Source organism: Beauveria bassiana (assembly GCF_000280675.1).
Source record: "Beauveria bassiana ARSEF 2860 unplaced genomic scaffold BBA_S00009, whole genome shotgun sequence".
NCBI classification, from domain to species: domain Eukaryota; kingdom Fungi; phylum Ascomycota; class Sordariomycetes; order Hypocreales; family Cordycipitaceae; genus Beauveria; species Beauveria bassiana.
The window spans coordinates 242,721-262,794 of NW_007930844.1; the positions used below are offsets into that span (position 1 = coordinate 242,721).

At 52.2% G+C, this 20,074-nt stretch overlaps 9 protein-coding genes across 9 annotated transcripts; 4 read left to right on the forward strand and 5 right to left on the reverse strand.

The window, feature by feature from the left end:
• Positions 1-3,765: 3,765 nt before the first annotated feature.
• On the forward strand, positions 3,766-4,462 carry BBA_04073 (DNA-directed RNA polymerases I and III subunit RPAC2; the record flags this gene model as incomplete). Its single annotated transcript, XM_008599170.1, has 4 exons — positions 3,766-3,942; positions 4,056-4,147; positions 4,209-4,285; positions 4,338-4,462. The coding sequence occupies 4 exons, from the start codon at positions 3,766-3,768 to the stop codon at positions 4,460-4,462; spliced, it is 471 nt and encodes a 156-aa protein (XP_008597392.1).
• Positions 4,463-4,701: 239 nt separating this feature from the next.
• On the reverse strand, positions 4,702-5,460 carry BBA_04074 (NADH-ubiquinone oxidoreductase 14.8 kDa subunit; the record flags this gene model as incomplete). The annotated part of the gene is made up of 5 exons (XM_008599171.1): positions 4,702-4,713; positions 4,774-4,884; positions 4,954-5,100; positions 5,278-5,339; positions 5,418-5,460. The coding sequence occupies 5 exons, from the start codon at positions 5,458-5,460 to the stop codon at positions 4,702-4,704; spliced, it is 375 nt and encodes a 124-aa protein (XP_008597393.1).
• A 393-nt stretch (positions 5,461-5,853) lies between these two features.
• BBA_04075 (cell cycle control protein cwf14) lies at positions 5,854-6,382 on the forward strand (the record flags this gene model as incomplete). The annotated part of the gene is made up of 2 exons (XM_008599172.1): positions 5,854-6,156; positions 6,236-6,382. The coding sequence occupies 2 exons, from the start codon at positions 5,854-5,856 to the stop codon at positions 6,380-6,382; spliced, it is 450 nt and encodes a 149-aa protein (XP_008597394.1).
• Positions 6,383-6,667: 285 nt separating this feature from the next.
• BBA_04076 (zinc finger protein) lies at positions 6,668-7,512 on the reverse strand (the record flags this gene model as incomplete). Its single annotated transcript, XM_008599173.1, has 2 exons — positions 6,668-7,075; positions 7,144-7,512. The coding sequence occupies 2 exons, from the start codon at positions 7,510-7,512 to the stop codon at positions 6,668-6,670; spliced, it is 777 nt and encodes a 258-aa protein (XP_008597395.1).
• A 1,207-nt stretch (positions 7,513-8,719) lies between these two features.
• Positions 8,720-11,709, forward strand: BBA_04077 (telomerase activating protein Est1; the record flags this gene model as incomplete). The annotated part of the gene is made up of 4 exons (XM_008599174.1): positions 8,720-8,757; positions 8,904-9,017; positions 9,069-9,940; positions 9,998-11,709. The coding sequence occupies 4 exons, from the start codon at positions 8,720-8,722 to the stop codon at positions 11,707-11,709; spliced, it is 2,736 nt and encodes a 911-aa protein (XP_008597396.1).
• A 399-nt stretch (positions 11,710-12,108) lies between these two features.
• BBA_04078 (adenosine kinase) lies at positions 12,109-13,580 on the reverse strand (the record flags this gene model as incomplete). Its single annotated transcript, XM_008599175.1, has 4 exons — positions 12,109-12,145; positions 12,318-12,813; positions 12,889-13,347; positions 13,529-13,580. 4 exons carry the CDS (start codon positions 13,578-13,580, stop codon positions 12,109-12,111), a joined length of 1,044 nt encoding a protein of 347 aa, XP_008597397.1.
• Positions 13,581-14,267: 687 nt separating this feature from the next.
• Positions 14,268-15,307, reverse strand: BBA_04079 (60S ribosomal protein L2; the record flags this gene model as incomplete). The annotated part of the gene is made up of 4 exons (XM_008599176.1): positions 14,268-14,393; positions 14,450-14,931; positions 15,051-15,158; positions 15,259-15,307. 4 exons carry the CDS (start codon positions 15,305-15,307, stop codon positions 14,268-14,270), a joined length of 765 nt encoding a protein of 254 aa, XP_008597398.1.
• Positions 15,308-16,315: 1,008 nt separating this feature from the next.
• BBA_04080 (uncharacterized protein) lies at positions 16,316-18,480 on the forward strand (the record flags this gene model as incomplete). Its single annotated transcript, XM_008599177.1, has 5 exons — positions 16,316-16,549; positions 16,671-16,840; positions 16,897-17,026; positions 17,084-17,455; positions 17,518-18,480. The coding sequence occupies 5 exons, from the start codon at positions 16,316-16,318 to the stop codon at positions 18,478-18,480; spliced, it is 1,869 nt and encodes a 622-aa protein (XP_008597399.1).
• Positions 18,481-19,007: 527 nt separating this feature from the next.
• Positions 19,008-19,618, reverse strand: BBA_04081 (uncharacterized protein; the record flags this gene model as incomplete). The annotated part of the gene is made up of 2 exons (XM_008599178.1): positions 19,008-19,187; positions 19,250-19,618. 2 exons carry the CDS (start codon positions 19,616-19,618, stop codon positions 19,008-19,010), a joined length of 549 nt encoding a protein of 182 aa, XP_008597400.1.
• Positions 19,619-20,074: the final 456 nt, after the last annotated feature.

The window sequence follows — 20,074 nt, forward strand, 5'->3', positions numbered from 1 at the left end:
AGCAGTCGGCGATAGCCGTGGTTCAACAGTAATACTAAAACATTTATTTGCCCAATTTGCCATCGTTCTGCAAAGCCACGAGTCGCGCATAATGATCACTGGTCAGCTGGAGATGAGCATTCAAAAAGAGAGAGAAAGGCCGAGCATTCATCACACTTGACACTTGATCGTCGACCCTGTGGTTGCGTGGCTGCCCCCTTGTCTCTCTACCAATCTACCTACCTAACTAGCTGGTTCCCAGTCTCACCGTCGCCACCGTCCCGCCAATTCGGTTGCTTGCTGCCCGACAACTTTATTACCCCCAGGGAAGAAATGACAACGATACGATGTGACACGGACTTTCATGTTGATATCTGCAGGCATCGGGGTGGGGTGGCCTGTGTCTCGTCCGGGGTACTCACAACATCAGTTTCTCTTGGATTTGTTGACGATTCAATTTATGCTGTTCAGTCTTAACTATCTGCAGGATCCGGTACATGGCAGCACTTGTAGCAATAACGTCTGCTCTACTATTCAAACGATGATATCCGCACACAAAAGGAACACGACAAGGAAAAAAATTCTGCTACCGAGGACCTTATGACCTTATTCCCCCCTCCTCGTCTTCATCTGGTCCGTTTCAGCAATGGCAGTAGCGCAGACCGCGGCAAATGCGCTGGCGCAGCCCGTCGTTGGGCATCGCCGGCTCTGAAACTGCTCAGCCCATTTCGGTCAGCCATGCGCTCTCTGCCTCGCTCGTTTTGCTTTGATTCTTATTTCCACGCAAACATGAACCCAGCCTTGCCCCCTTTCCTCCATCTCCCGTCAATGATACCCAAATTTTGCCATGCTCGTCCACTTCTCGCCACCCTGATCTGATCGAAGGCTACCCTTTTGGGCCGGGTGTATTTTTATGTAGATGCTCTCTCTCCGTCAATAAAAGGAACTTTTGCCTCGCATTGATCATCATGTTGGATCGGGATGGGTCTTTCCAACTTGATTCACTGTCTCGCAACAAACAGGGCATTCGTGATGGAAGCGATTGTCCGAAGCTACACAGGGTAAAAAAAAAATTATTGCTGATCAACTGGTTTAGCCTCACATGAGCATTCATGATCGCGACCCTGCAAAACTAGCGCCGTTTCATTCGTCGAGGTAATTATTTAGGAGGGGGCCAAGTGTTGCAATCAAAATCGAAAATTGACAAAAACGTTACACTAGACCCGCACAGGGCTACAAATATGATCGGCAATTTGCTTCAACTTCTCAATTTTATTGCCTGGTCATGCCCTATTGGCCTCGCAAAATTCTTCATGCGCGCCAGGTTGTAGGGTCTCAAGAGCCAACCAACCTCACAGACGCCGGTTACCGTGCGCCGCACACGGCGCTTTCTCCTTTTGCGCGCACACGGCCAACGAGCCCGGAGTGACAGACCAAGCGACAGCTGCACGGTCCTCTCGATAAACCAATACCTCTTTCCATGACGGGCAGTAAATTAACACAATTCGTAGATGCAGGAAGCAGATCTCACTGGTGCAGTTCCGGACGGAACACATTCCGGCCCAAATTGCGGGAAATCCTTTTGACGGCAACGTGCGCGTGCGTGTGCCAGCATCGCGCCCCAGTACGTCATCTGTACTGCCGTGTGCACACGGATGCAGGCTGGCACACCGATTGACTGCCTTTGCCAGTGCCAGATTCGCTAGGGAGCAGTTTGAGCAGGTTCTCTTGGCAATACTACCGCTATTTTACAGCCACGGCGGCTCGATGCATCTTTATCACATTAGCCGCTCACGTTTGTCTTATGCGCCGTGTTTGCTCCCTATGCCGGCGGTGTCTGCAGCTTTTTCGTGGCCCTCTGCCGAATGTCTTGTTCTCTTCACCGTTTCCTCTCTTCCTTTCTCTATTCGCTTGTCTTTAATCCCACTGACGACCGAAAATCATCGTCCTGTCCACCACCAACAAGCCCCCCGCCACCTGAGACGTTGACGTCTCAGGTGTTGAAGAGGGGCCCAGAACATGGATTCGGTTCTTTCGCCTCGCCCATCATGGTCGCTGGACAAGACAATTCCATCCATTCACCTTAGACATTCCATGCAGTTTGCATAGAGCCGAACAGACTTTGACACCTCCCGCCTCCAATTACGAGGCTTTGAGCAATTTGCCACTCGCATTTGGCCAACATATTGATACGAAGAGCAATAGCCAAGGGCTCATCTTCTTCAGCTCCATCGATGATGAAACATGAAAAGATGTATCTTGGTCAGCGTCCCGCTCCGCTGGTTTTCGTGAGGCGGACATGACGAATCCCTGCCCGCCAGATCCATATTAACAAGGGGTTTTTCCAAGCAAGGCGCTGGTGGGCAGAGGAAGAAAAAGCAAGGGTCTTGACAAGTCTACCTTGCAATTGCTATTTTTACCTGCAACTTTTGGCTATGTACCTGGTACCCAAGCACGTAGTATTAACTATAGTCGATCGCCACATCCTGGCATCTATTAACATGGAATCCAAGATGCTGAATTTGCTTTTCCTTGCCGAAAAAAGCTGCGCGGTGAAAAGGCAAGAAAGGGTGAAAGGGTAGGGAAAAAAAGGACGCAACACTTTCATTATCCACCTTGTCCCCATCTGCACTCCTGTCAAGACAAACCCCAAGACTCGGGACTCGTCAGACAAAGACTCCATGCAGAGTTTCAACACTTGTCTGGTGGCGTCGAACTAGGGGCTTCGTCTCAAACACCTCGACACGCCCCCCGTTGCTCTCTACCCCTCCCCGCGTGAACGAGCACGGCTGCTGAGTTGACAGACTCATGCTCAAGCCAAAAAAGGAGCCCTCTGAATAACTAAAAAGGTGCATATTCCGTCACCATATTCATTTCTGCATGCTGATGACCTGGCACTTTCAGGAAACGTCACATGTATTCGTTGTCGGTGACGTGCCACACTATCCTGCGGCACGGCGTCCAGGGGCAAGCAATGGTCATACCCTGGACAAGAGTGCTATTCTGAGAATCTCAAGGAACCAGAACACATCACCAATTCTTGTGATGCCGTCAATGATGAAAATGTGCAGTTGCATTGCCCCTCTTATAGTTGGTGAATAATACAACAAGGCCAGAGCATAGATGCCGGCTCTCGGTCGACACGGCTTTGCACGCATTGCTTACCATCAAGCTAAGATCTACACCATCTGCGAAAAAGCTTCCGCGGCTGATACTGCAGCGCATACGATCCGACAGGCTCCATGACGCGGCAGGGAAAAAAAAAAAAAAAAAAATAGGTTAAACATTCACAGCCACAGACGAAGAGGAATATAATAGTAGGCGGATTTGTCCGAACAAGAATGAAAACAATCGAAAGAAGGACGGTATACGGAACGTTCATCAATTCAGCGTGACGGTGACTGCGCAAGTAGTCGAACCGCATGCCTTGTAGTGAGCCAACTAGGCGAAAAGAGCCAAAAATAAATAAATTAGTACACTGGAAACTGTTCGAAAGCAGCGCAACTATCATATTAACTGTGCTAATTTTGCTCATGTACTCCATCTTCAGCCATGATCCACCGTGGCACTGAGTGAGGTCGACCCACTTAAAATATTCACATCGTCCTCAAAATTTGTAGATGCAAGCCTTGAATGATATCAAAATCGGTCTTCAGTACTCGTGTGTTAACGCTTCAGATGAAGTTTTATCTCAAACTGCCGACGTCGACTTGAAATCAGCAACTGCTATTCAAATATTAAGATCTACTTTGCCTCCAACTCTCAATTCATCACACAACCCTCATCATGCCCTCCAGGACCAAAAAGGACGCCCCGTCTGAGGACGCTGCCATGGAGGATGCCCCCGTTTCTGCGCAGGTCGAGGACGTGCCTGATCAGGACATGCCCGAGAATGGCGCCGCAGAGGAGGCAGAAGAAGAGGAAGAGGAAGAGGAGGAAGTTGAGGCCCAGCGCGTAAAGATTGTGAGTTTGCCTTGCCCCCCCCCAACCCCGACTGAGAGTCTCGTATGAGATGACCTCAATAGAGCTGAACCCTTTTCTGGCGTCAAACACAAGTAGCTGACCGTATCACGCAGCTTCCTGGCTCTACCGAGACGGCCGCTTCCTTTGAGTTTATCGAAGAAGGCCACACCATGGGCAACGCCCTGCGGTACATTATCATGAAAAAGTATGTTATTCCCGGCCGAGGCCAGGCCTTTGAAGCGATGCGACTAACAGAGTAATGACAGCCCCGACGTTGAATTCTGTGCCTACACGATTCCTCACCCTTCAGAGGACAAGATGAATATTAGAATACAAACATATGGTGAGTCTCATCAACGCCCCGCCATTGGCGCAAGGCTAACACTCCATCCCAGAGGGCACCGCCATTGACGCTCTCAAAAAGGGCCTTGGTGATTTGCAGCAGGTCTGCGACGTCGTTGCCGATGAGTTTATGACTAAGCGTCAGCAGTTTAACGACGAAAATGGCATCGTCAGGTAGACGCTGGCCAGAACTCAGGTCGGTTTAGTTCGTTTTAACATGGGTAATTCGGAGCGTTATAATCTTTTTTAAATTCATTCATTTTTTTGCCATCGCATACAAAGGCAATGTAACACAAGAAATTCAAAATGAGACACTGCATGTTGCGCGACATGCTGGGTAATCTGCGACGGCGCGTGATGCATTCGCTCAAGTCTAGTGGTTATATATGTACATAGCAGTCTCGATGTCGAATTCCCTCAATTGCGGCCCTGCCGAGTTGTTAGCCATCCACTGAATTGACCCGAGAGCGGGAAGGAAGGGCTTCGTACCTGCAGAAAACCAGACATGAAGTTTCTGGGCAGTCTGTCGTCTCCTCTAAAGTTCTCGTCTTTGAAGTACGACATGACGTGTGTGGTCTGCTTCCAAAAGTTCATCATTTCCTATACCGGCGTTTCGTTGTTAGAAAATTTCACAATGACATGGCGCGCCGAACTCGGTGCCCTTCGTACCTGGTACTCGGCGTGCGACTTGAACAAGAGGACGTCGACGGCCGACAGCTTGCTGACGAAGCGGTGGCGCTCAAACTCCTGCCTCATGCGGTTGCGGATGACGGAGATGGGCATGGGCATGTTGTACATGGTCTGTACCTCCGGTGCCTAATTTCGATTCCCCAAGGTCAGCATTGGTTTGGTCATATGTCGTGCGCTTCTTCAGCTTGTATGTTTCGCCATCTCTCCAGCTGTATTATCGGGGAGGCTCTCGGTCGCGCAAATCGCCCAATCCGATTTGGTCGCCGCGAGATATCGTGCTCGGAGGTAATTCAAGAAACGTACTCCTCTTATCCACTCGCGGTAGGAAGACAGAACTCGGCGCTTAGCCTCTGCCCAGTTGGCGGCTGCGATTTCATCTAGTTAGCAAGACGGCCCATTGGTTGCTGCGGTGCAGCGGCTCCGATACGGGGAGCAATACGCACACTGCGCCGTCTTCTTGGCAAATTGCGTCGGGGTAATGGCCATGGTGGGCGACTAGTCGGTTCAATTGTGCTGGACGAGACCCGGCTTCCGGAGCGTGGTTTGATGAGGTTGCTGTGCTTCGGCTGCAACCCGTATCGTCAGAATGGCTGCGGATCACGTGCAGCCACCACGCCACAGCAAAAGTAGTTGCGCGCGCGCCACACTTTTCTGCCCCGCGGAAGACATACTGGCTGGCTTGGAATTTTAGCTAATGATAAGTTAGCTTCCTACCTTAGTAAATTTACAGGGCGGCCCGTCTGATAGCAACGTACGCAATCATTGTTAATTCGCCGCCACCTTTCAACTGCGCCGAGTCAACCACCTTTCTCTCTGACAAGATATCGCGGCGCACATACAACTAGGAGGATCTACAAGGCACGGCCGCTCAATTTCAAGATGCCCGCCATACGCCACGCCTCGAAGCGCAAGCCCCCGCCAGACGGTTTCAGCGACATCGAGGACGACCTGCTCATCTTTGCCAACAAGATGAAGGACGCGCAGAACAAGCCGCCGCCGCCGGGCCCCAAGTACAAGGCGCAGTGGGAGGTTTTTCAGATTGCGCACCAGCGAAGCCGCTACGTCTACGAGCTCTACTACGACAAGGAGGCCATCAGCAAGCAGCTGTACGATTGGCTACTCAAGAATGGTTATGCGGACGCGATGCTCATTGCCAAGTGGAAGAAGCAAGGCTACGAAAAGGTACGTTGTCGAATGCTTTTAGCAAAGCCGGACTCTCTTTCTTCTGCACGCGATCATGCTAACAAGTGTTGTTCTATAGCTGTGCTGCCTTCGCTGTGTTCAGACGAAAGAAACAAATTTCAACAGCACGTGCATCTGTCGCGTGCCCCGCGCGCAACTGAAAGAAGACCAACAGGAAATAGAGTGCAATAGCTGCGGATGCCGCGGATGTTCTTCTGGCGATTGATATTCTCCTTTACTGTACTTGTTTCATTAATGTCGTGGCGCGCTTTGTTTCTTGGGCGGCAGAAGACTTTGCCGTGGAATGCATTATCACGGCGTTATCAGCGAAATCTTGTTTTAGGCGAATGGGAAAAGCAAAAGAAAAGCAGTGGATTGATCCAATGTACACAATGAATGGGACACTTTAACAATTGGCATATAGACAGTCTACAATGTCATTTTCCACACGTGCTGTTTGATTCATCAGTCATACAAGTCGTGAATATGCAAGGTGCTCCTCCCACATCTCTCATCGTTTGGCGAAACCACTCCGGTTTCTGTTACCAAATTTGACAGCCGCAGGAACAAAGCGCAACGACGCCATACTGCTGGTAATAGTGTCAACATCATCGTCGACGGTGGGGGTCTGGGAGGCCCGCCCCTTGTCCGCCGAGGATTCAGAAACCTGCTCTCCCGCGTCCGACGCCTGCCCTTCGAGAGTGGCAGCGCGCCCTCTCGCACCCTTGGTTTGCGACGTTGCCGAGGAGCGGCGGCGGTGGGGTGCGCCATCCACGAGCAGGGACCTCCGTCCGTCGATGCCGTCCCGCGTCACGGCAAAGAAGAAGTTCTTGGGATACATGTGCTTGTCAATCAAGTGCATACGACGCTTCTGAGGTGTCATGCATTTCCTGTCGCAGCCCTCGACAAAGCAAGAAAACTGTTGTCCGCGTCCGTGATTAGCCGGTGTCGTGGTACAAAGACGGTGAGCAGGAGGTTGATATGTACGGTGTGGACGCCCTGATCTCGCCGGACCCTGACAATGGGATCGTGCATCTCTTCGATGTGCACACCGAGAAGATGCTGGCTGGGAAAGTTCTTGCGGCATTGCAGACAACGATTGGTATGGAAGCTGCTGTAGTGCGCCTCGTACGCGGTGTAGGAGTCAAAAGTCATGTCAGCGTGAGGCGGCAGGGAGCAGAGCATGTGCACTGCAGAAGACAACGGCTTGCTGCGGTCGGTATCTAATGCCGTCGCGTCCAAGTCGAGCTCTGTATATTTGGCAGTGTGTTGAGGACCAGAAGGGGGCACGTCCGCGTCAGGACTGTCGGGCGATGCAGGGTTTATATCGTCTTGGGGCTCTCGCGAGCGCTTCATGCTTGTAACCGGGCAAGGTAAGGTGGTGTATTAGTGGAGAATCTCGGCAGCTGCAGCCGGCATAGGTTGTCAGGATGACACTATGCGTCGTAGCTTGTATTTTTGATTGAGATTGAAGCAAGTTTCCACGTATCAATGATGGTTTCGAGGATCAGAATTGGTGGCAAGCTTGCTGGTGTTTTCTTTGCTGGTGGAGCTAGAGCTGTTCTTGTGTGGTGGGCTCACTGTAAGTATGTCATCGAATGGCCGCGATGAGCCGGCTCGTGCGCGACCAAGAGCTGCAGCAAATCTCGCCGAAACACGGCTTGCATATTGAAAAAGTCAAAATTTTCAACGTGGTACAGGGTGAGAATCTGGCCATATCATTATGCACCTTGAGATCGTACGCCTGCCAAAGGGTGTAATAGAGGTGTGCTGACATCGGTGAAAGACGACATCTACGCATACTCAACACAGCAAGAGTCATTCATGTAAAGCCGATGCAGATAAAGTCACCACCAATCTATACCTAGTGTACCTAGGTAGATACTCAATATCCCAGCTGGTGCTTGGGGTGCGTGTGGGCTACCGGTTTAATTATTTGCAGTGCTGCCCTTGTGAGAAGAAGCTTTGGTAGCTAGCAATTAGCGTACTACCTGTACAGCACTATTAAAAATGGCGAGAAAAAATTAACAAGGAAAGTCGGCCAAAAAAAAAAAAAATTGCCGAACCTGGAGGGGTTCCTCTCTCCAAACCCCCCGACTTGCTCTTCACATTGGCCTCAGCAGACCAGTCACTATTGCCTGTCTTCTTCCTCCTCCTTCCCCCTTCTCTTCTTTGCTTTGCCGTTGTGCTGTGACATCCAAGGCGCGCATATTTCGTTTTTTTTCTTTTCGCATGTTTGCCGCGTCGTTTCCTCCCGCCTGGACTTACTTTGCCAAATGCTGCCGTCTTGCGTCGCCGCCGCTGCCGTTCCGTCTTCTTCTCGATCCCGCGCACCTCTTCGCCGCCAACACGTCTCCTGCGCGAATACACGACTATGGGCAGCCCGAATTTCCAAATTCTAACGTTCAGATAGCATGATTCGACAACATCGCTGACCAGTCCACCCTCTTTCCTCCACTCCACACCGCGCCCTCTGGCCGGCTGTGCTTGTCGCTCCGCGAGGTACAAGTCAATATCTCGGCCGCGATACGGCTTCGTCCGTTGCATTGTCGACGACAGAGTCATGGCCTCACCCGCTGCCCAGGCGAGCCAAACATGGCAGTGAGTATTGGCCTCTACCTACCTATCAAATACCCGCGCGCCCCCTTCGCGCATATGTGTCGCGACACCGCTGTGCGGAGTGGATTGTGCGCCAATGCATGATGCCATGCCCCTCCGATTGCTAACTTTGCCATCCACCACCGCAGAAACGCCTTGAAGCTTCGGAAGCACCTTCTGAAGCAACTGGAAAAGATAAAAAACAACACTTCATCAGGTGTTGATATTTCCCAGCTCGAAGCTGCCGACGGTACACTCGAAAAGTGTGTATCCCGTTTAGTGCGCCACTTGCCCGTTTGTTAACCCTACGCCAGATTCCGCCTCGCTTGTGTGCAGACCGTCTTTATCGATTTTGAGTACGCCGCTAGTGAAAATACTGAAGAGATGTTATGGAATTTGCATACGTCCATAAACTCCGAATATCGTCGAATTCTCGGCAGGTTGAAATCTTCCTCCCAGGCCGTCGAGCGCCGCAAAACCGAAAAGCTGTACACCAACTTTTTGCGCATAGCCCAAAAGTTCTACCAGGGCTATATCCAGCGACTCTCCGCGCGCTATGATATTCCTGATCTCAAACGCGTGGCCAAGGGAATTGAGGTCGAGCAAATGACAGCCAGCGATCTCATTAGCCCCGTACCTGCCGAGCTCAATGCAAAAGTGCTCAGGTCATGCCATTCGACACTCATCCGACTTGGCGACTTGGCTCGGTATAGAGTACAGGCCAAGCACAAGAATTCAGGATACGACATGGCTTTGACCTACTATACACTTGCTCAGCATCTCTTGCCCAAGTCTGGCTTCGCTTTTCATCAGATGGGTATCGTGAGCCTCGACCAGGGCAGCCACCTTGATGGCGTCTACCACTTTTACCGCGCATGGGCAATCAAGTTCCCTCATCCAAATGCAAAAACCAATCTTGAAATGGAATTCAAGTCTCTTCAACAAACAAGCTCCAATAAGTCCAAGCATGCGTCGTCCGGCCCTCAAGATGCCTTCATCATGTGGTTTGTGCGCCTGCATGCCTTATTTTACAAGGGTGAGACCGCACCACAGTATAAAGAGCTCGAGCGTGAAGTAATTCATCGCCTTGAAATGGCTGCTGCAACTGGGTCCTGTGGCGATATTATCCTGAAAATGAGTTTCATCAACATTGCCGCGCAATACATAGCTACCGTAAAGTGCTCCGGTCAGTAACGCACACAACTACAGTTCTATCTATGAGAAGGACGCTAACGTGCAACAGAAAACAAGAATACGACCTCACTGCAATTTTACCAGTACACTTCCAACTTTAATGTCAAATTCTTTGCGACTTTCGCATCTGTGTTGGAGACAAACCTCAAGGAAAAGGTGTCCAAGGCTGACGACCTTGCTGAGGATGACAACGACAAGGTTTCGCAACTTACCGAATCACTGCTTCCCGCGCTACGAATTTACTCCATGTGGATTGCAGTATCACGTCAAGAACTCTTCGGACACGCTGCTGCGACCGCTGAAGGGTCACTGACTGGCGTCATGATGGACACTACTGCCCGAGTCTTTAGCCTCATCTGTGTGGAAACGTACAACAAGAACAACCTGGTGTCGTGCCCTTACTTGCTACCCGAGGATCTCGACATTCTCGGCTTTCAGCCACTCAACAAAAGCATTATCCCAGAGCCGTGCCGCTCGTTCTGCGGACAAAATGGCAAAGTGAAGCCTCATTTATACTCGCCTGAGCAACGACTGACTCCACAGATGGAGAAGCTGGCGCGAATTCTCGACATTTTGCGATGTGCGTATTTTCTTGCCGAAGATCTAACTGTGCCGCTGTCATGCCGCGTCGTTGAGGACTGGCTGCTCTTTGAATACCAACCTTCTCAGCACCGGCCAGAACCACCTGCGGAAGCCCCAGCATTGCGGAAAGAATTGGTTGCAACTCCAGCCACGATCAACGTGCAGAAACGACGTTCGGTACAGACGAATGCCCAAGAACGCCAGGATAGCCCCAAGCTGTCAAACGGCAAACAGCTCGAAGCTCCCACCGTACCACCAAAGCCTTCTACAGTTCCGCCAGCCCCGGCCAACAAGGATGGTGAGGTGGGCGATGCAGAGAGCACCGTCATTAATATGCTCGCGCCTTTTCTGAAACCTCCTACACCACAGCCCCAACCCGGTATTAATGAGAATGATGTCACTCCGTCGTACAGAGCCCAACACAACATTGCTAGAGACTTGCATTTCAGCACACACCAACGTCAAGTGGACCCCAGTCCGACACGGTCCATTTCCTCGGGCAAGTTTGAGCCTCTGCCATGGGAGTGGTTCAACACGCCCAGACCCGCGCGCGGCGACAACTCGCCCTTATCCGCCGCTGGCATGTCGCCCATCACACCCGGCATGCCACTCGGCAAGTTTGACGACCCCTTTTCCGTGCCGTCTGCGCCTAGTCGTGCCGACGCCAACGACGCTGGCAGCGGCAGCAGCCGCTTTCCCCGCGTTCACAGTCACAGCAACATTCGTGCCGCCGACATGGGCATCAACCTGAGCGGTGGCTCCACAGCCGAGCACGCTCACCGCGCCGCACTCCTCCATACCTTTGCCGCAGCGGGCGGCCGGCCACCGTCGACGGGAGCGCGCACCTCACCGTTTAGCCACTGGGGCGAGAGCAGAAACCCGAGCGGCGCCGGCGGCGGAGGCCGGCACAGCGGGCTCAGCGCGCCGCCTGGCCTGCGCACGCCCGATGCGGTACCGCACTCCTCGTCGGCTGGCAGCCTGTCGCAGTTTTCACATCCGAGCAGCTTGTATCACGGCACACCAGGCGCGCCGGCCGCGAATTACAGTATCGGCGGGCAATATCTCTTTCAGCAGTCGCAGCAACAGCAGCAACCTTTGCAAAGGACCTTCCAAGCGGACAATTCGACATCTTCCTATGATGAGGCTATTCTCCGCGCTGCGTACGAAGGCAGAAACTGAAACGACATGGTCTTCTGCCACGAAGATTCGCTTGCCTCGGAATATGTTACCATCATGAAGGCGAGACTGCCGCCAGTACACTTTTTCACGATTCTTCACGTGAGAAGTGACTTTTTTGCTTTACATAAAAGAGACATATTTTAAAAAAAGATGCACGTATCTTGTGTCGGATCGTGGAGGATACCGAAAAGAAATTTCCCCATGCGAAAGCGTGTGTTGTCATGGGAGTACGCTCCATGGATGCAAAACGCCGTTGTTGAAACCCGTTTCCCGCTAATTAAAGACACTTCACCTCAACGCCAAGCGCATGTTTCGCCCCCTCTTCGCCAGAGCACGCTAACGTCTATCGCGACCATATCCAAGAGTGAAGAACCAGAAAGGGGCGGTAAGTGTGTGCGCTTAGGAGGACTTGTAGGCCTGCTTGGGGAAAGGATACCTAAGGAAAGAAATGGGATCGAGTTAGCGCTCTGCAAACGAGGACAACCGGTATCGGGCGAATATGATAAGACGCATGGATGACGTATTATGACTTGAAATGAAGATGAAAGCGAATGACATCAAACCGTGTGCATCTCAAAATGTAAAGCGAGAACTGAAGATTAACTTACGAAGGTCCAAGCTCCTGAATGCTCAGGCGGGCGAGCCACTGGCCCATGTCGATAGACTCCTCCAGAGTCTTGCCCTCGACGATACCGGCGAGAAGACCACCGGCGAAGGCGTCACCGGCACCGTTGGTGTCGGTGATCTTGGCAGACTCAATGGCGTGGACAGGGAACTCCTTGACGCCCTCCTCGCCCTGAATGGCAACGAGGGTGGGTTCGGTGCCCTGGGTGACAATGGCGACACGCTTACGCTTGCCGTTCTCCTTGGGGAGGTTGGCGAGGTGCTTGACGACGTCCTTGGGCTCCTTGGAGGCGAGACCGTGGGACTCGGCATAAGCGGCGGCCTCGGTCTCGTTGCCGATGACGTAGTCCCAGTAGGGGGCGCTGGCATCGACGGGGTCCTTGAAGAACTGGGGAATGAAGGGAGCAGAGAGGGACAGGACGAAGATCTTGTTCTTCTCAGCCGCGTTCTTAGCCAGCTCCATAATGGCAGGAGGGCAGACTAAGCACGCTCGGTCAGTATGGCACAGTTACTTCATTGAGGCGTGATGGGAAGACAATCGGGGCATCATCGTACCGGTGAAGTGGAAGCCGCCAATGTAGTAGACATCGGCATTTTCGGCAAGAGCCCAGATCTCAGGCTTCTTCAAGTGGTCGAGGTCGTAGTGGTTGGCGGCGCCGAGGTCAGTGCAGAGGGAGCGGTTGAGTCCGGTGATGATGGCGCCGCAGCGGCCTGTGGGCTGTTTGGGGTCGACACGGTACTCGACGCGAAGGCCGGCGGCCTTGACGGCATCGTGGAGGGTGGCGGCGTATTTGTCGTCGCCAACGCCGCCAAGGTAGACAACGCTGTTGGAGGGCAGGATGTACTGAGCGCCGCGGGCGCTGTTCTGAGCGGCGCCGCCAGCAATCAGTTTGGCCTCATAGTTGTTGAGGAGGTCCTCGTAGAGAGGGATGTGTTTCTCCTCAGCGAGGATGGCGTCGTTGGCCTTAAGCCCGTACTTGTCGAGCAGCTCCTGATCACCGAAAGCCTGGATGTCTGCAGAGATGTATATTAGAAATCAGAGGCATTGCAAAAAGAAAAGTCGTTGTGCCTGGGAAAGCTTCATTATTGCAACGACATGTGAGTACCCCGCGGGCGGGCTTTTCTTGCAACGGGGGGGATTGGAAGCACTTGCGCTGTGAGAAGCGAAAATGCGGACAAAAATTGATTCACATACCGAGGAGAGGGTTCTCCAGGCAGAGAAGAGAGTATTCCTTGACGGGAGCCATTTTTTCTTTGATCAATTCCGTGAAATTGGGTTTCGGGTGCGGGAGGTTCAAGATTCAAGGAGGGGCAGAGGGGAGATTTTCTGAAAAGCCATGGCGGGGTCGTAAGCTGGTGGCAGGTATCTGGCTGGCAACATTTTCCGGATCCATCAGTAGGAAGGTAGGTAGCTTTTATTGGCTTACTGGAAGTTTTCTCCTTTTCTCTGCGCCGTTGAGTGTATGGCCGCGGCTGATTATTCTGCCCTCGCTGCAATACAAAAGTTAAGTCAAATGTATGAACACTGTCAGCTGCTAAGGAATAACTTGATGCAGTAATATTGAGTGCACAAGTAGGTTTTGTGAACTAAGTAGAACCGCTTTGCTCAATGCTACTACTTCTTTCTGCACGCCTGAGAGTCCAACAATCTCATTCAACTCGTATTTAAGCTCTTATATGCGCTGCAAATGTAGAGCGTGCCGCATCGGTCGTACCAGCTGTCTCTTTCGCCCCAAGATTCAGTGTCCCGTCGCAGCACCATTGGAGGTGGGTAGAACAAAGTAAATAATTTTTGGAAGTGCGCTAAAATGTCATCCATTGTACTTGCTTTTGTTTCTATCATACTACTTCCTTCAGCAGTACCATCCATAGATGTAAGCACGCCACTATAACACCATCCCAATGAGACCATGAAATCCAGACATCGCCCTGCCTTACTCCTTCGTCTTCTGGGTACCGCGCAGCAGACCTGTTCTGCGGGCGGCAATAAGACCAGCCTTTTGACCCTGGGCGGCGTATCGGGAGATGGTAGAAGCCTTACCAATATGTTGGTGGTTACCCTGTTTTGATTGTCAGCATCATACTTCACGCATCCGCAGCTTTCGATTATACGTACACCACCGTGAGGATGGTCGACGGGGTTCATGGCAACACCACGAGTCTTGGGCCAGCTGTTGCGCTTAACGGCGAACTTGTGCTTGGCGCGCGAAGCCTTGAGGAGGGGCTTGTCGGTACGGCCACCACCAGCGACGATACCAATCATGCCACGGGAGCTGGAGTGGACGACCTTCTTGGCACCGGAGGGCAGCTTGATGCGGGTCTTGCCCTCGTCGGGGTTGTGGCCAACAACGGTGATGTAGCCACCGGACGTGCGACCGAGAGTACCACGGTCACCAATCTTCTCCTCGACGTTGGAGACGACGGTACCCTCAGGCATCTCGCCGAGAGGAAGAACGTTGCCGACGGTAAGGGCGGCCTTCTTGCCGGCGTAGATGAACTGGCCAGTGTACATGCCCTCATTGGCGATGAAAGTCTCGGCGACCTGCTTGTACTTGTACGGGTGACGGAAGACGACCTTGGCGAGGGGAGCACCGCGACCTGAACCAAACCTGTGTCAGCTTCCTTGTTTCCCAATCGCATTCCAATTCGTTCCCGGTCGCGCGAGTAGAGGTGTCTCATTCGTCCTGAATTGTGAAGAGTTTCCAGGTTTTACTAACCAGCATCGTGGATGATGTCGCGAACTACACCGCGGACGTAGCCGTGGCGCTCAGCATAGTCGAGAGTGCGGAACTTGGCGGGGTTCTTGTTCAGGCGCGTGTTGGCCGCTATTCCAAAGGGTCAGTAAATGTCCAACGCAGAGTCTGTCGATCGTCGACTTGTTCGAGGCCGTCGTCGAAGTTTCGGCTGTCGGGGGAGAGGACTGACTGAAGATGGAGCCACGGCCCTTGCGCTGGTTGCGAATAACTCTACCCATGGCGACTCGTTTTTACTCGAAGAGTATCTGTCCGAGTAATTGGTGTCAGTGCCGAGTCGTCGAGATGCGTGGGTTTGGGAGGCCAATTACCTATCTCTTGCCGCTTGGTTGTTTAACGGGAAGCCCTGGCATTCGCTTGGGGCGACATAATTTTTGTGTGCGGGCCCTGTCCACCGTAGAGAAAGCAGCCCTGAGCACGTGATCTCAGCGTTTGGTATGTTTTTGCGTCCAACTAGCTCTGCCTGTGGGTCAACCATGATGTGGCTCGTTGCAGTCGAGATTGTGGCTAGTGCTTCTCAGTTCGTCACGTGCAAGCTAAAAACATCCATCACGTTTCTGGGAGAACGCGTAAAGTGATTTGAAAGTCTAACTTGTTGGCAAGCCCAGACTGATGTCAATATCTAGTCAAGAGACGAATCTGGCTTGAAAGTTTGCCACATCGATCGGCCAATTGCTCTTTCTTCTCCAATTATAGCGATCATTGGAAGCCTGAAGCCTTTCCGAGACCCGGGCGCTTTTCGATATTCCCCGTTGCCACTCAATGAAGCGACTCCGTTGCTGAAAGCTGTTCTCCAGGTTGATCTTGCTGACCTCAGAGATTGCACTTGATGCGCAACAGCAACATGCATAGTGCTCGGACGCAGAATGAAATAAACTGCTACGCGTCGATCTAGTCCCCGCGAACTTTGCTCTTTGCGACAATTTGTAGGTCTTTCAAGCTCCCCAAAGTGAACCAAGATGAATGAGAGCTTGTTGAGCCGTGTGACGAAAATGTTTTTGCAATTTAGTGGCTGCTCCCGTGAAAATTCTTGTAGTGTACCACCGCAGCAGTGTCGGCTCTTTGAAAGGTGACCAGGCAGATTGACCTATGAGCGCTGGCGCGTTAGATTTCGCGGGTCCCTCGACGCGGTTACTTTTAGTCGCATGCCACGCCTCACATCTGGAACTCTACACTCCTTGCCTCCTGCAACACCAAACACATATAAGGAGGGCACCCAAGCTTGCAAAATGACCTCTGACAACGACTCATCAGACCTTTCATCACTCTCGTCACTTTCGCCGGTCCCATCTGATGACGAGCTTGATGCCGGCCCCGACAGCGGAGCGCCCAAGAAGGGTGGCATTCTGAAGTTCTTCTCCAAGGTGTCGGAGCAATCGCCTAAATCACCGTCACCTCCCCCGAGAAAAAGATCGCCGTCTCCCCCTCACGAACATGTCCTTGCCGACAATCCTGATATTGCCGTATGTACTGCTGCTATTCGAGCTGTTGCGGCCTGCTTGCGCTCGCCCGCTGCTTGGGCCGCAACACGCTTACGTGAACTGGATCATTGCGACCACCACGAGCCTAGGCTAACCGGCACAGTTTATTACTATGTTCAGAAGCCGATTCACCGATGCGCTGCCGAAAGCACTTGCGAATTTTGGTCCTCAGGAGCTGGAGCGTGATGTGGTCGAGCCCATCCCGGGAGATCGCGTTGAGCATTTTCTGTGCGCGCTGCTAGGACTTCTGTTGAATCGTAAGCAGGACGTCAAGTATGACCAAAAGCGACCCTCACCCACTCGATTAAGACGCTAATCGTTGATCACAGGCCTGGGCACTACAACAGAGCGCTGGAAGATGCCATTGCGTCGCACAAGGGTCAGTGGCCCGCGTCATGGGAGGACAAGAACCCCTTGTCTGGTGGCGGTGGATTCAACACTATGAACCCTACAGAAAGAGTATGCCGAAAGTGAAGACAAATAAACTTATGCGTGCTGACATTGTCACCTTTCCAGTTAACACTTCTCCGAACGCTGATACTATGGACCATGTCCTCCTCTGACAGCGTCAAGGCCATCATCAACCAGGCCTACAAGCAAAACCGACACGAAGACGATCTAAATCAGCCCCGAGCAGTTCAGCCTTGGGGGTCTGATGGTGATAAGAGGAGATATTTTCTAGTGGAGGGCCAAGATGATACTGCCTTCCGCGTGTATAGGGAAAGCAATCCTGCTGGCACGAACCGTACATGGTGGAGTGTCGCTGGCTCGATTGAGGAACTGAGGGCTTTGGCGGAGAAGCTCAACACAAAAGACGGTGGTCCCAAGGCTAAGAAACTAAGCCATAAAATGATGCAGGCAATTCCTCGATTCGAGGCAGGCGAAGAGGTGCGTATTGCAATGGGAGTATTGATACAAGCAAGGCTTTACTGACTAGTTTGCCAATGTAGAAGCGAAGGCGCCGTGATTACCGTCAAATGCGCAAAGAACAGTTCAAGAGACCAGAACCGGGCTTTTCCATGTACGAAGGGCGGACCCGTGGCAAGCGCGTCAAGTACACATATTCCGACGACGAAGATGCATTCTATTCCGACTCGACCAATCGCCGTTCTACGCGTAATACCGGGGCGAACACACCGGCAGAGTCTGCACCTTTGACAACAGCCAGCGGACGCCAGATTCGTGCGCCTTCTCGAATGGCAGCAGGTGATGACAGCGCAGCTGCAAGCGTCCAAGGAGATTACTCAGAAGCTGATCGAGAGGGCTCACTGGGAGCTACCAGTAGACCGCGGCGATCAGCGGCGACTGGTCCGGCAAACGGAAACGGTTGGGGCGAGGTCAATGGCCGTGGCCGCAGCCGCCAACGCTCCATGGATTCAGAGGACGCTGTGAGCGAGGCTGGATTTGGAGATGATGAAGAAGACGCCGAAGCACATGTACCGCAAGAATCTGAATCTGAAGAGGACGAGTTTGACGATGACGAGGCCATGGTTGATGATGACATTGATGACAACCCAAAAAGTCTTGTGGTTAAGCTGGCAATCACGGCACCGAATCTGAGAACTGCCCTCAGCCCCGTCGAGTCAATTGCAAATGCACTCCCTACCCCCGACACGGAGGATAGAAAACCGGCCCCGGCCGAGACATCAACGAAGGCCACCGCCGACATTATCATGGAAGACTCGCCCGCACCGGCGGCCGAGGGTGAAAATGATTCAAAGTTGACTGCTGAGATCGAGCCAACAGGCAAGTCTACTTATAAGTCTGATGCCGGGATAGAGAGTGCCGTGACTGGCGCTATAGCTGCTAGCCCGGCTGCTCTCCCTTCCGCACCGTTGGCGTTCCGTGGCAGCCCGGAGAAGAAGCATGTGAAGCCAGTTGCAATGCAAGACATTATCAACGCGCCTCAATAAGCCACATTTTGAATGTCAGCATCTGTTTCGTGTTTACTTGCCATGCAGGTCGGAGTTTGGAATATATTGAGGACGTCTATATTGATTGAGAAGGGAGAGGATACACGGGTCCGGGGGGGTACATGGTGGCATATTAATGCTGAGTGTTTAGCTATGATAAAAACCGGGATCACTTCTTTGATATCTTGTAAGGTTAATGCGTTTTTATTTACTCGGCGTATGTATCATGACACTTTGAATTATAGCAGGGCTGTGCTGTGGTTGCAAAAGCAGTTTTTTCTTTCTTCCCTCTGTGGCGGGCATCATTGACGGTCATTTCTGAAAACGCACATGACCTCTCACAGATCGTAATCGTATTTTTCAGAAATGGAAGTACTCTGAGATACATACAGGTAGGTGGTGCATGAAATGAAGTGAATAAATCGACGGAGTGGTTTTGACGCTTCCGTCCAATTGTAAGGTAATATGGCATTACATGTTGTAAACAAGGCTGAGGTATAAAAAAAATCAAAAAATCTACATGTTCGTCATCCGCGGTAGTGGCGATGCTGGCCATTGCTGGGGATTATCCAGCTGTTGACGCCGTACCACCATCGGCGGACACGGGCGCCGATAGTGTTGCCATGAATTTTAGCATTGCGATTCCATTCCTGCCAGCCGCAAAGCAACAGGTTGTAGATGATTCCCTGAGCTAAAGGCATAATGACCTACAGGATCGTGTCAGTCAATACAATAATTTCTCTTGTTTGAGAGCAGGAAGAGAAAGTACCTGATCTCGTGTTGTGATGAGCGCAATCTTCCACCACGAGTCGGCCGTAGCGATGCTCTTGAGGTAGCTTTGCTCGAAGCGCAGGTCAGGCAAAGGCGGCAGCGCCTGGCGCTGGCGACGCGGACGCTTGAGGACGCTGTATGGAATGTCATCCTCGTCGTCGTCAATGTCGTCGAGCTGATGAGCAGCCTTGTGCTGCAGCGCGTCGTAATCGTACTTTTCGTCGAGTATCTCCTTGTCGTCGGCGGCGGTGCCGGGTGCCATGTCGAGGGCGGGGTCTGGGCTGCTTCTGATGTGGCCTGCTTGCAAGGTGCTGGCAATCTCGATCGGCAGCTCCGTTGAAAAAGCATCTTGTGAGGCGGAAGCCATGATGGTGGGCTGTATGAAGGAGGTGAATGGGGGAGATGTAGACTCGCGAGGCGCGCTTGTGAGGATGAGGGCGCAAGTCGTAGAATAAGCCAGTCAAATGCAAGGTCTGTGATCGAGACAATACGTGATGGCAATGGTCGGCTGAGCGCGCAATGGATGGGTTCGGCTTGTCGAGGCTATTCGGCGGGCGAAAGTTTGGAGGTGTAGTCGGCTTTGTGAGGCACGCTTGAGTGCTGGAAAGAGAGATCCACAGCGGCGAGCGCGGAGTATCAGAGTGGGCCATGATGCGCTGAGCCAATCGTTGTTCTCGGCAGGTAGGCACAGGCCTTAACCTGGCAATTTGAATGCTTGCATTACAATATATACGAAAAATTATGATAGCTAGAGTCTACTCTGTACTATGAGACACCGTAGATATGCAAACATAAATATAACGTTGCATAAACAGAGAATGTG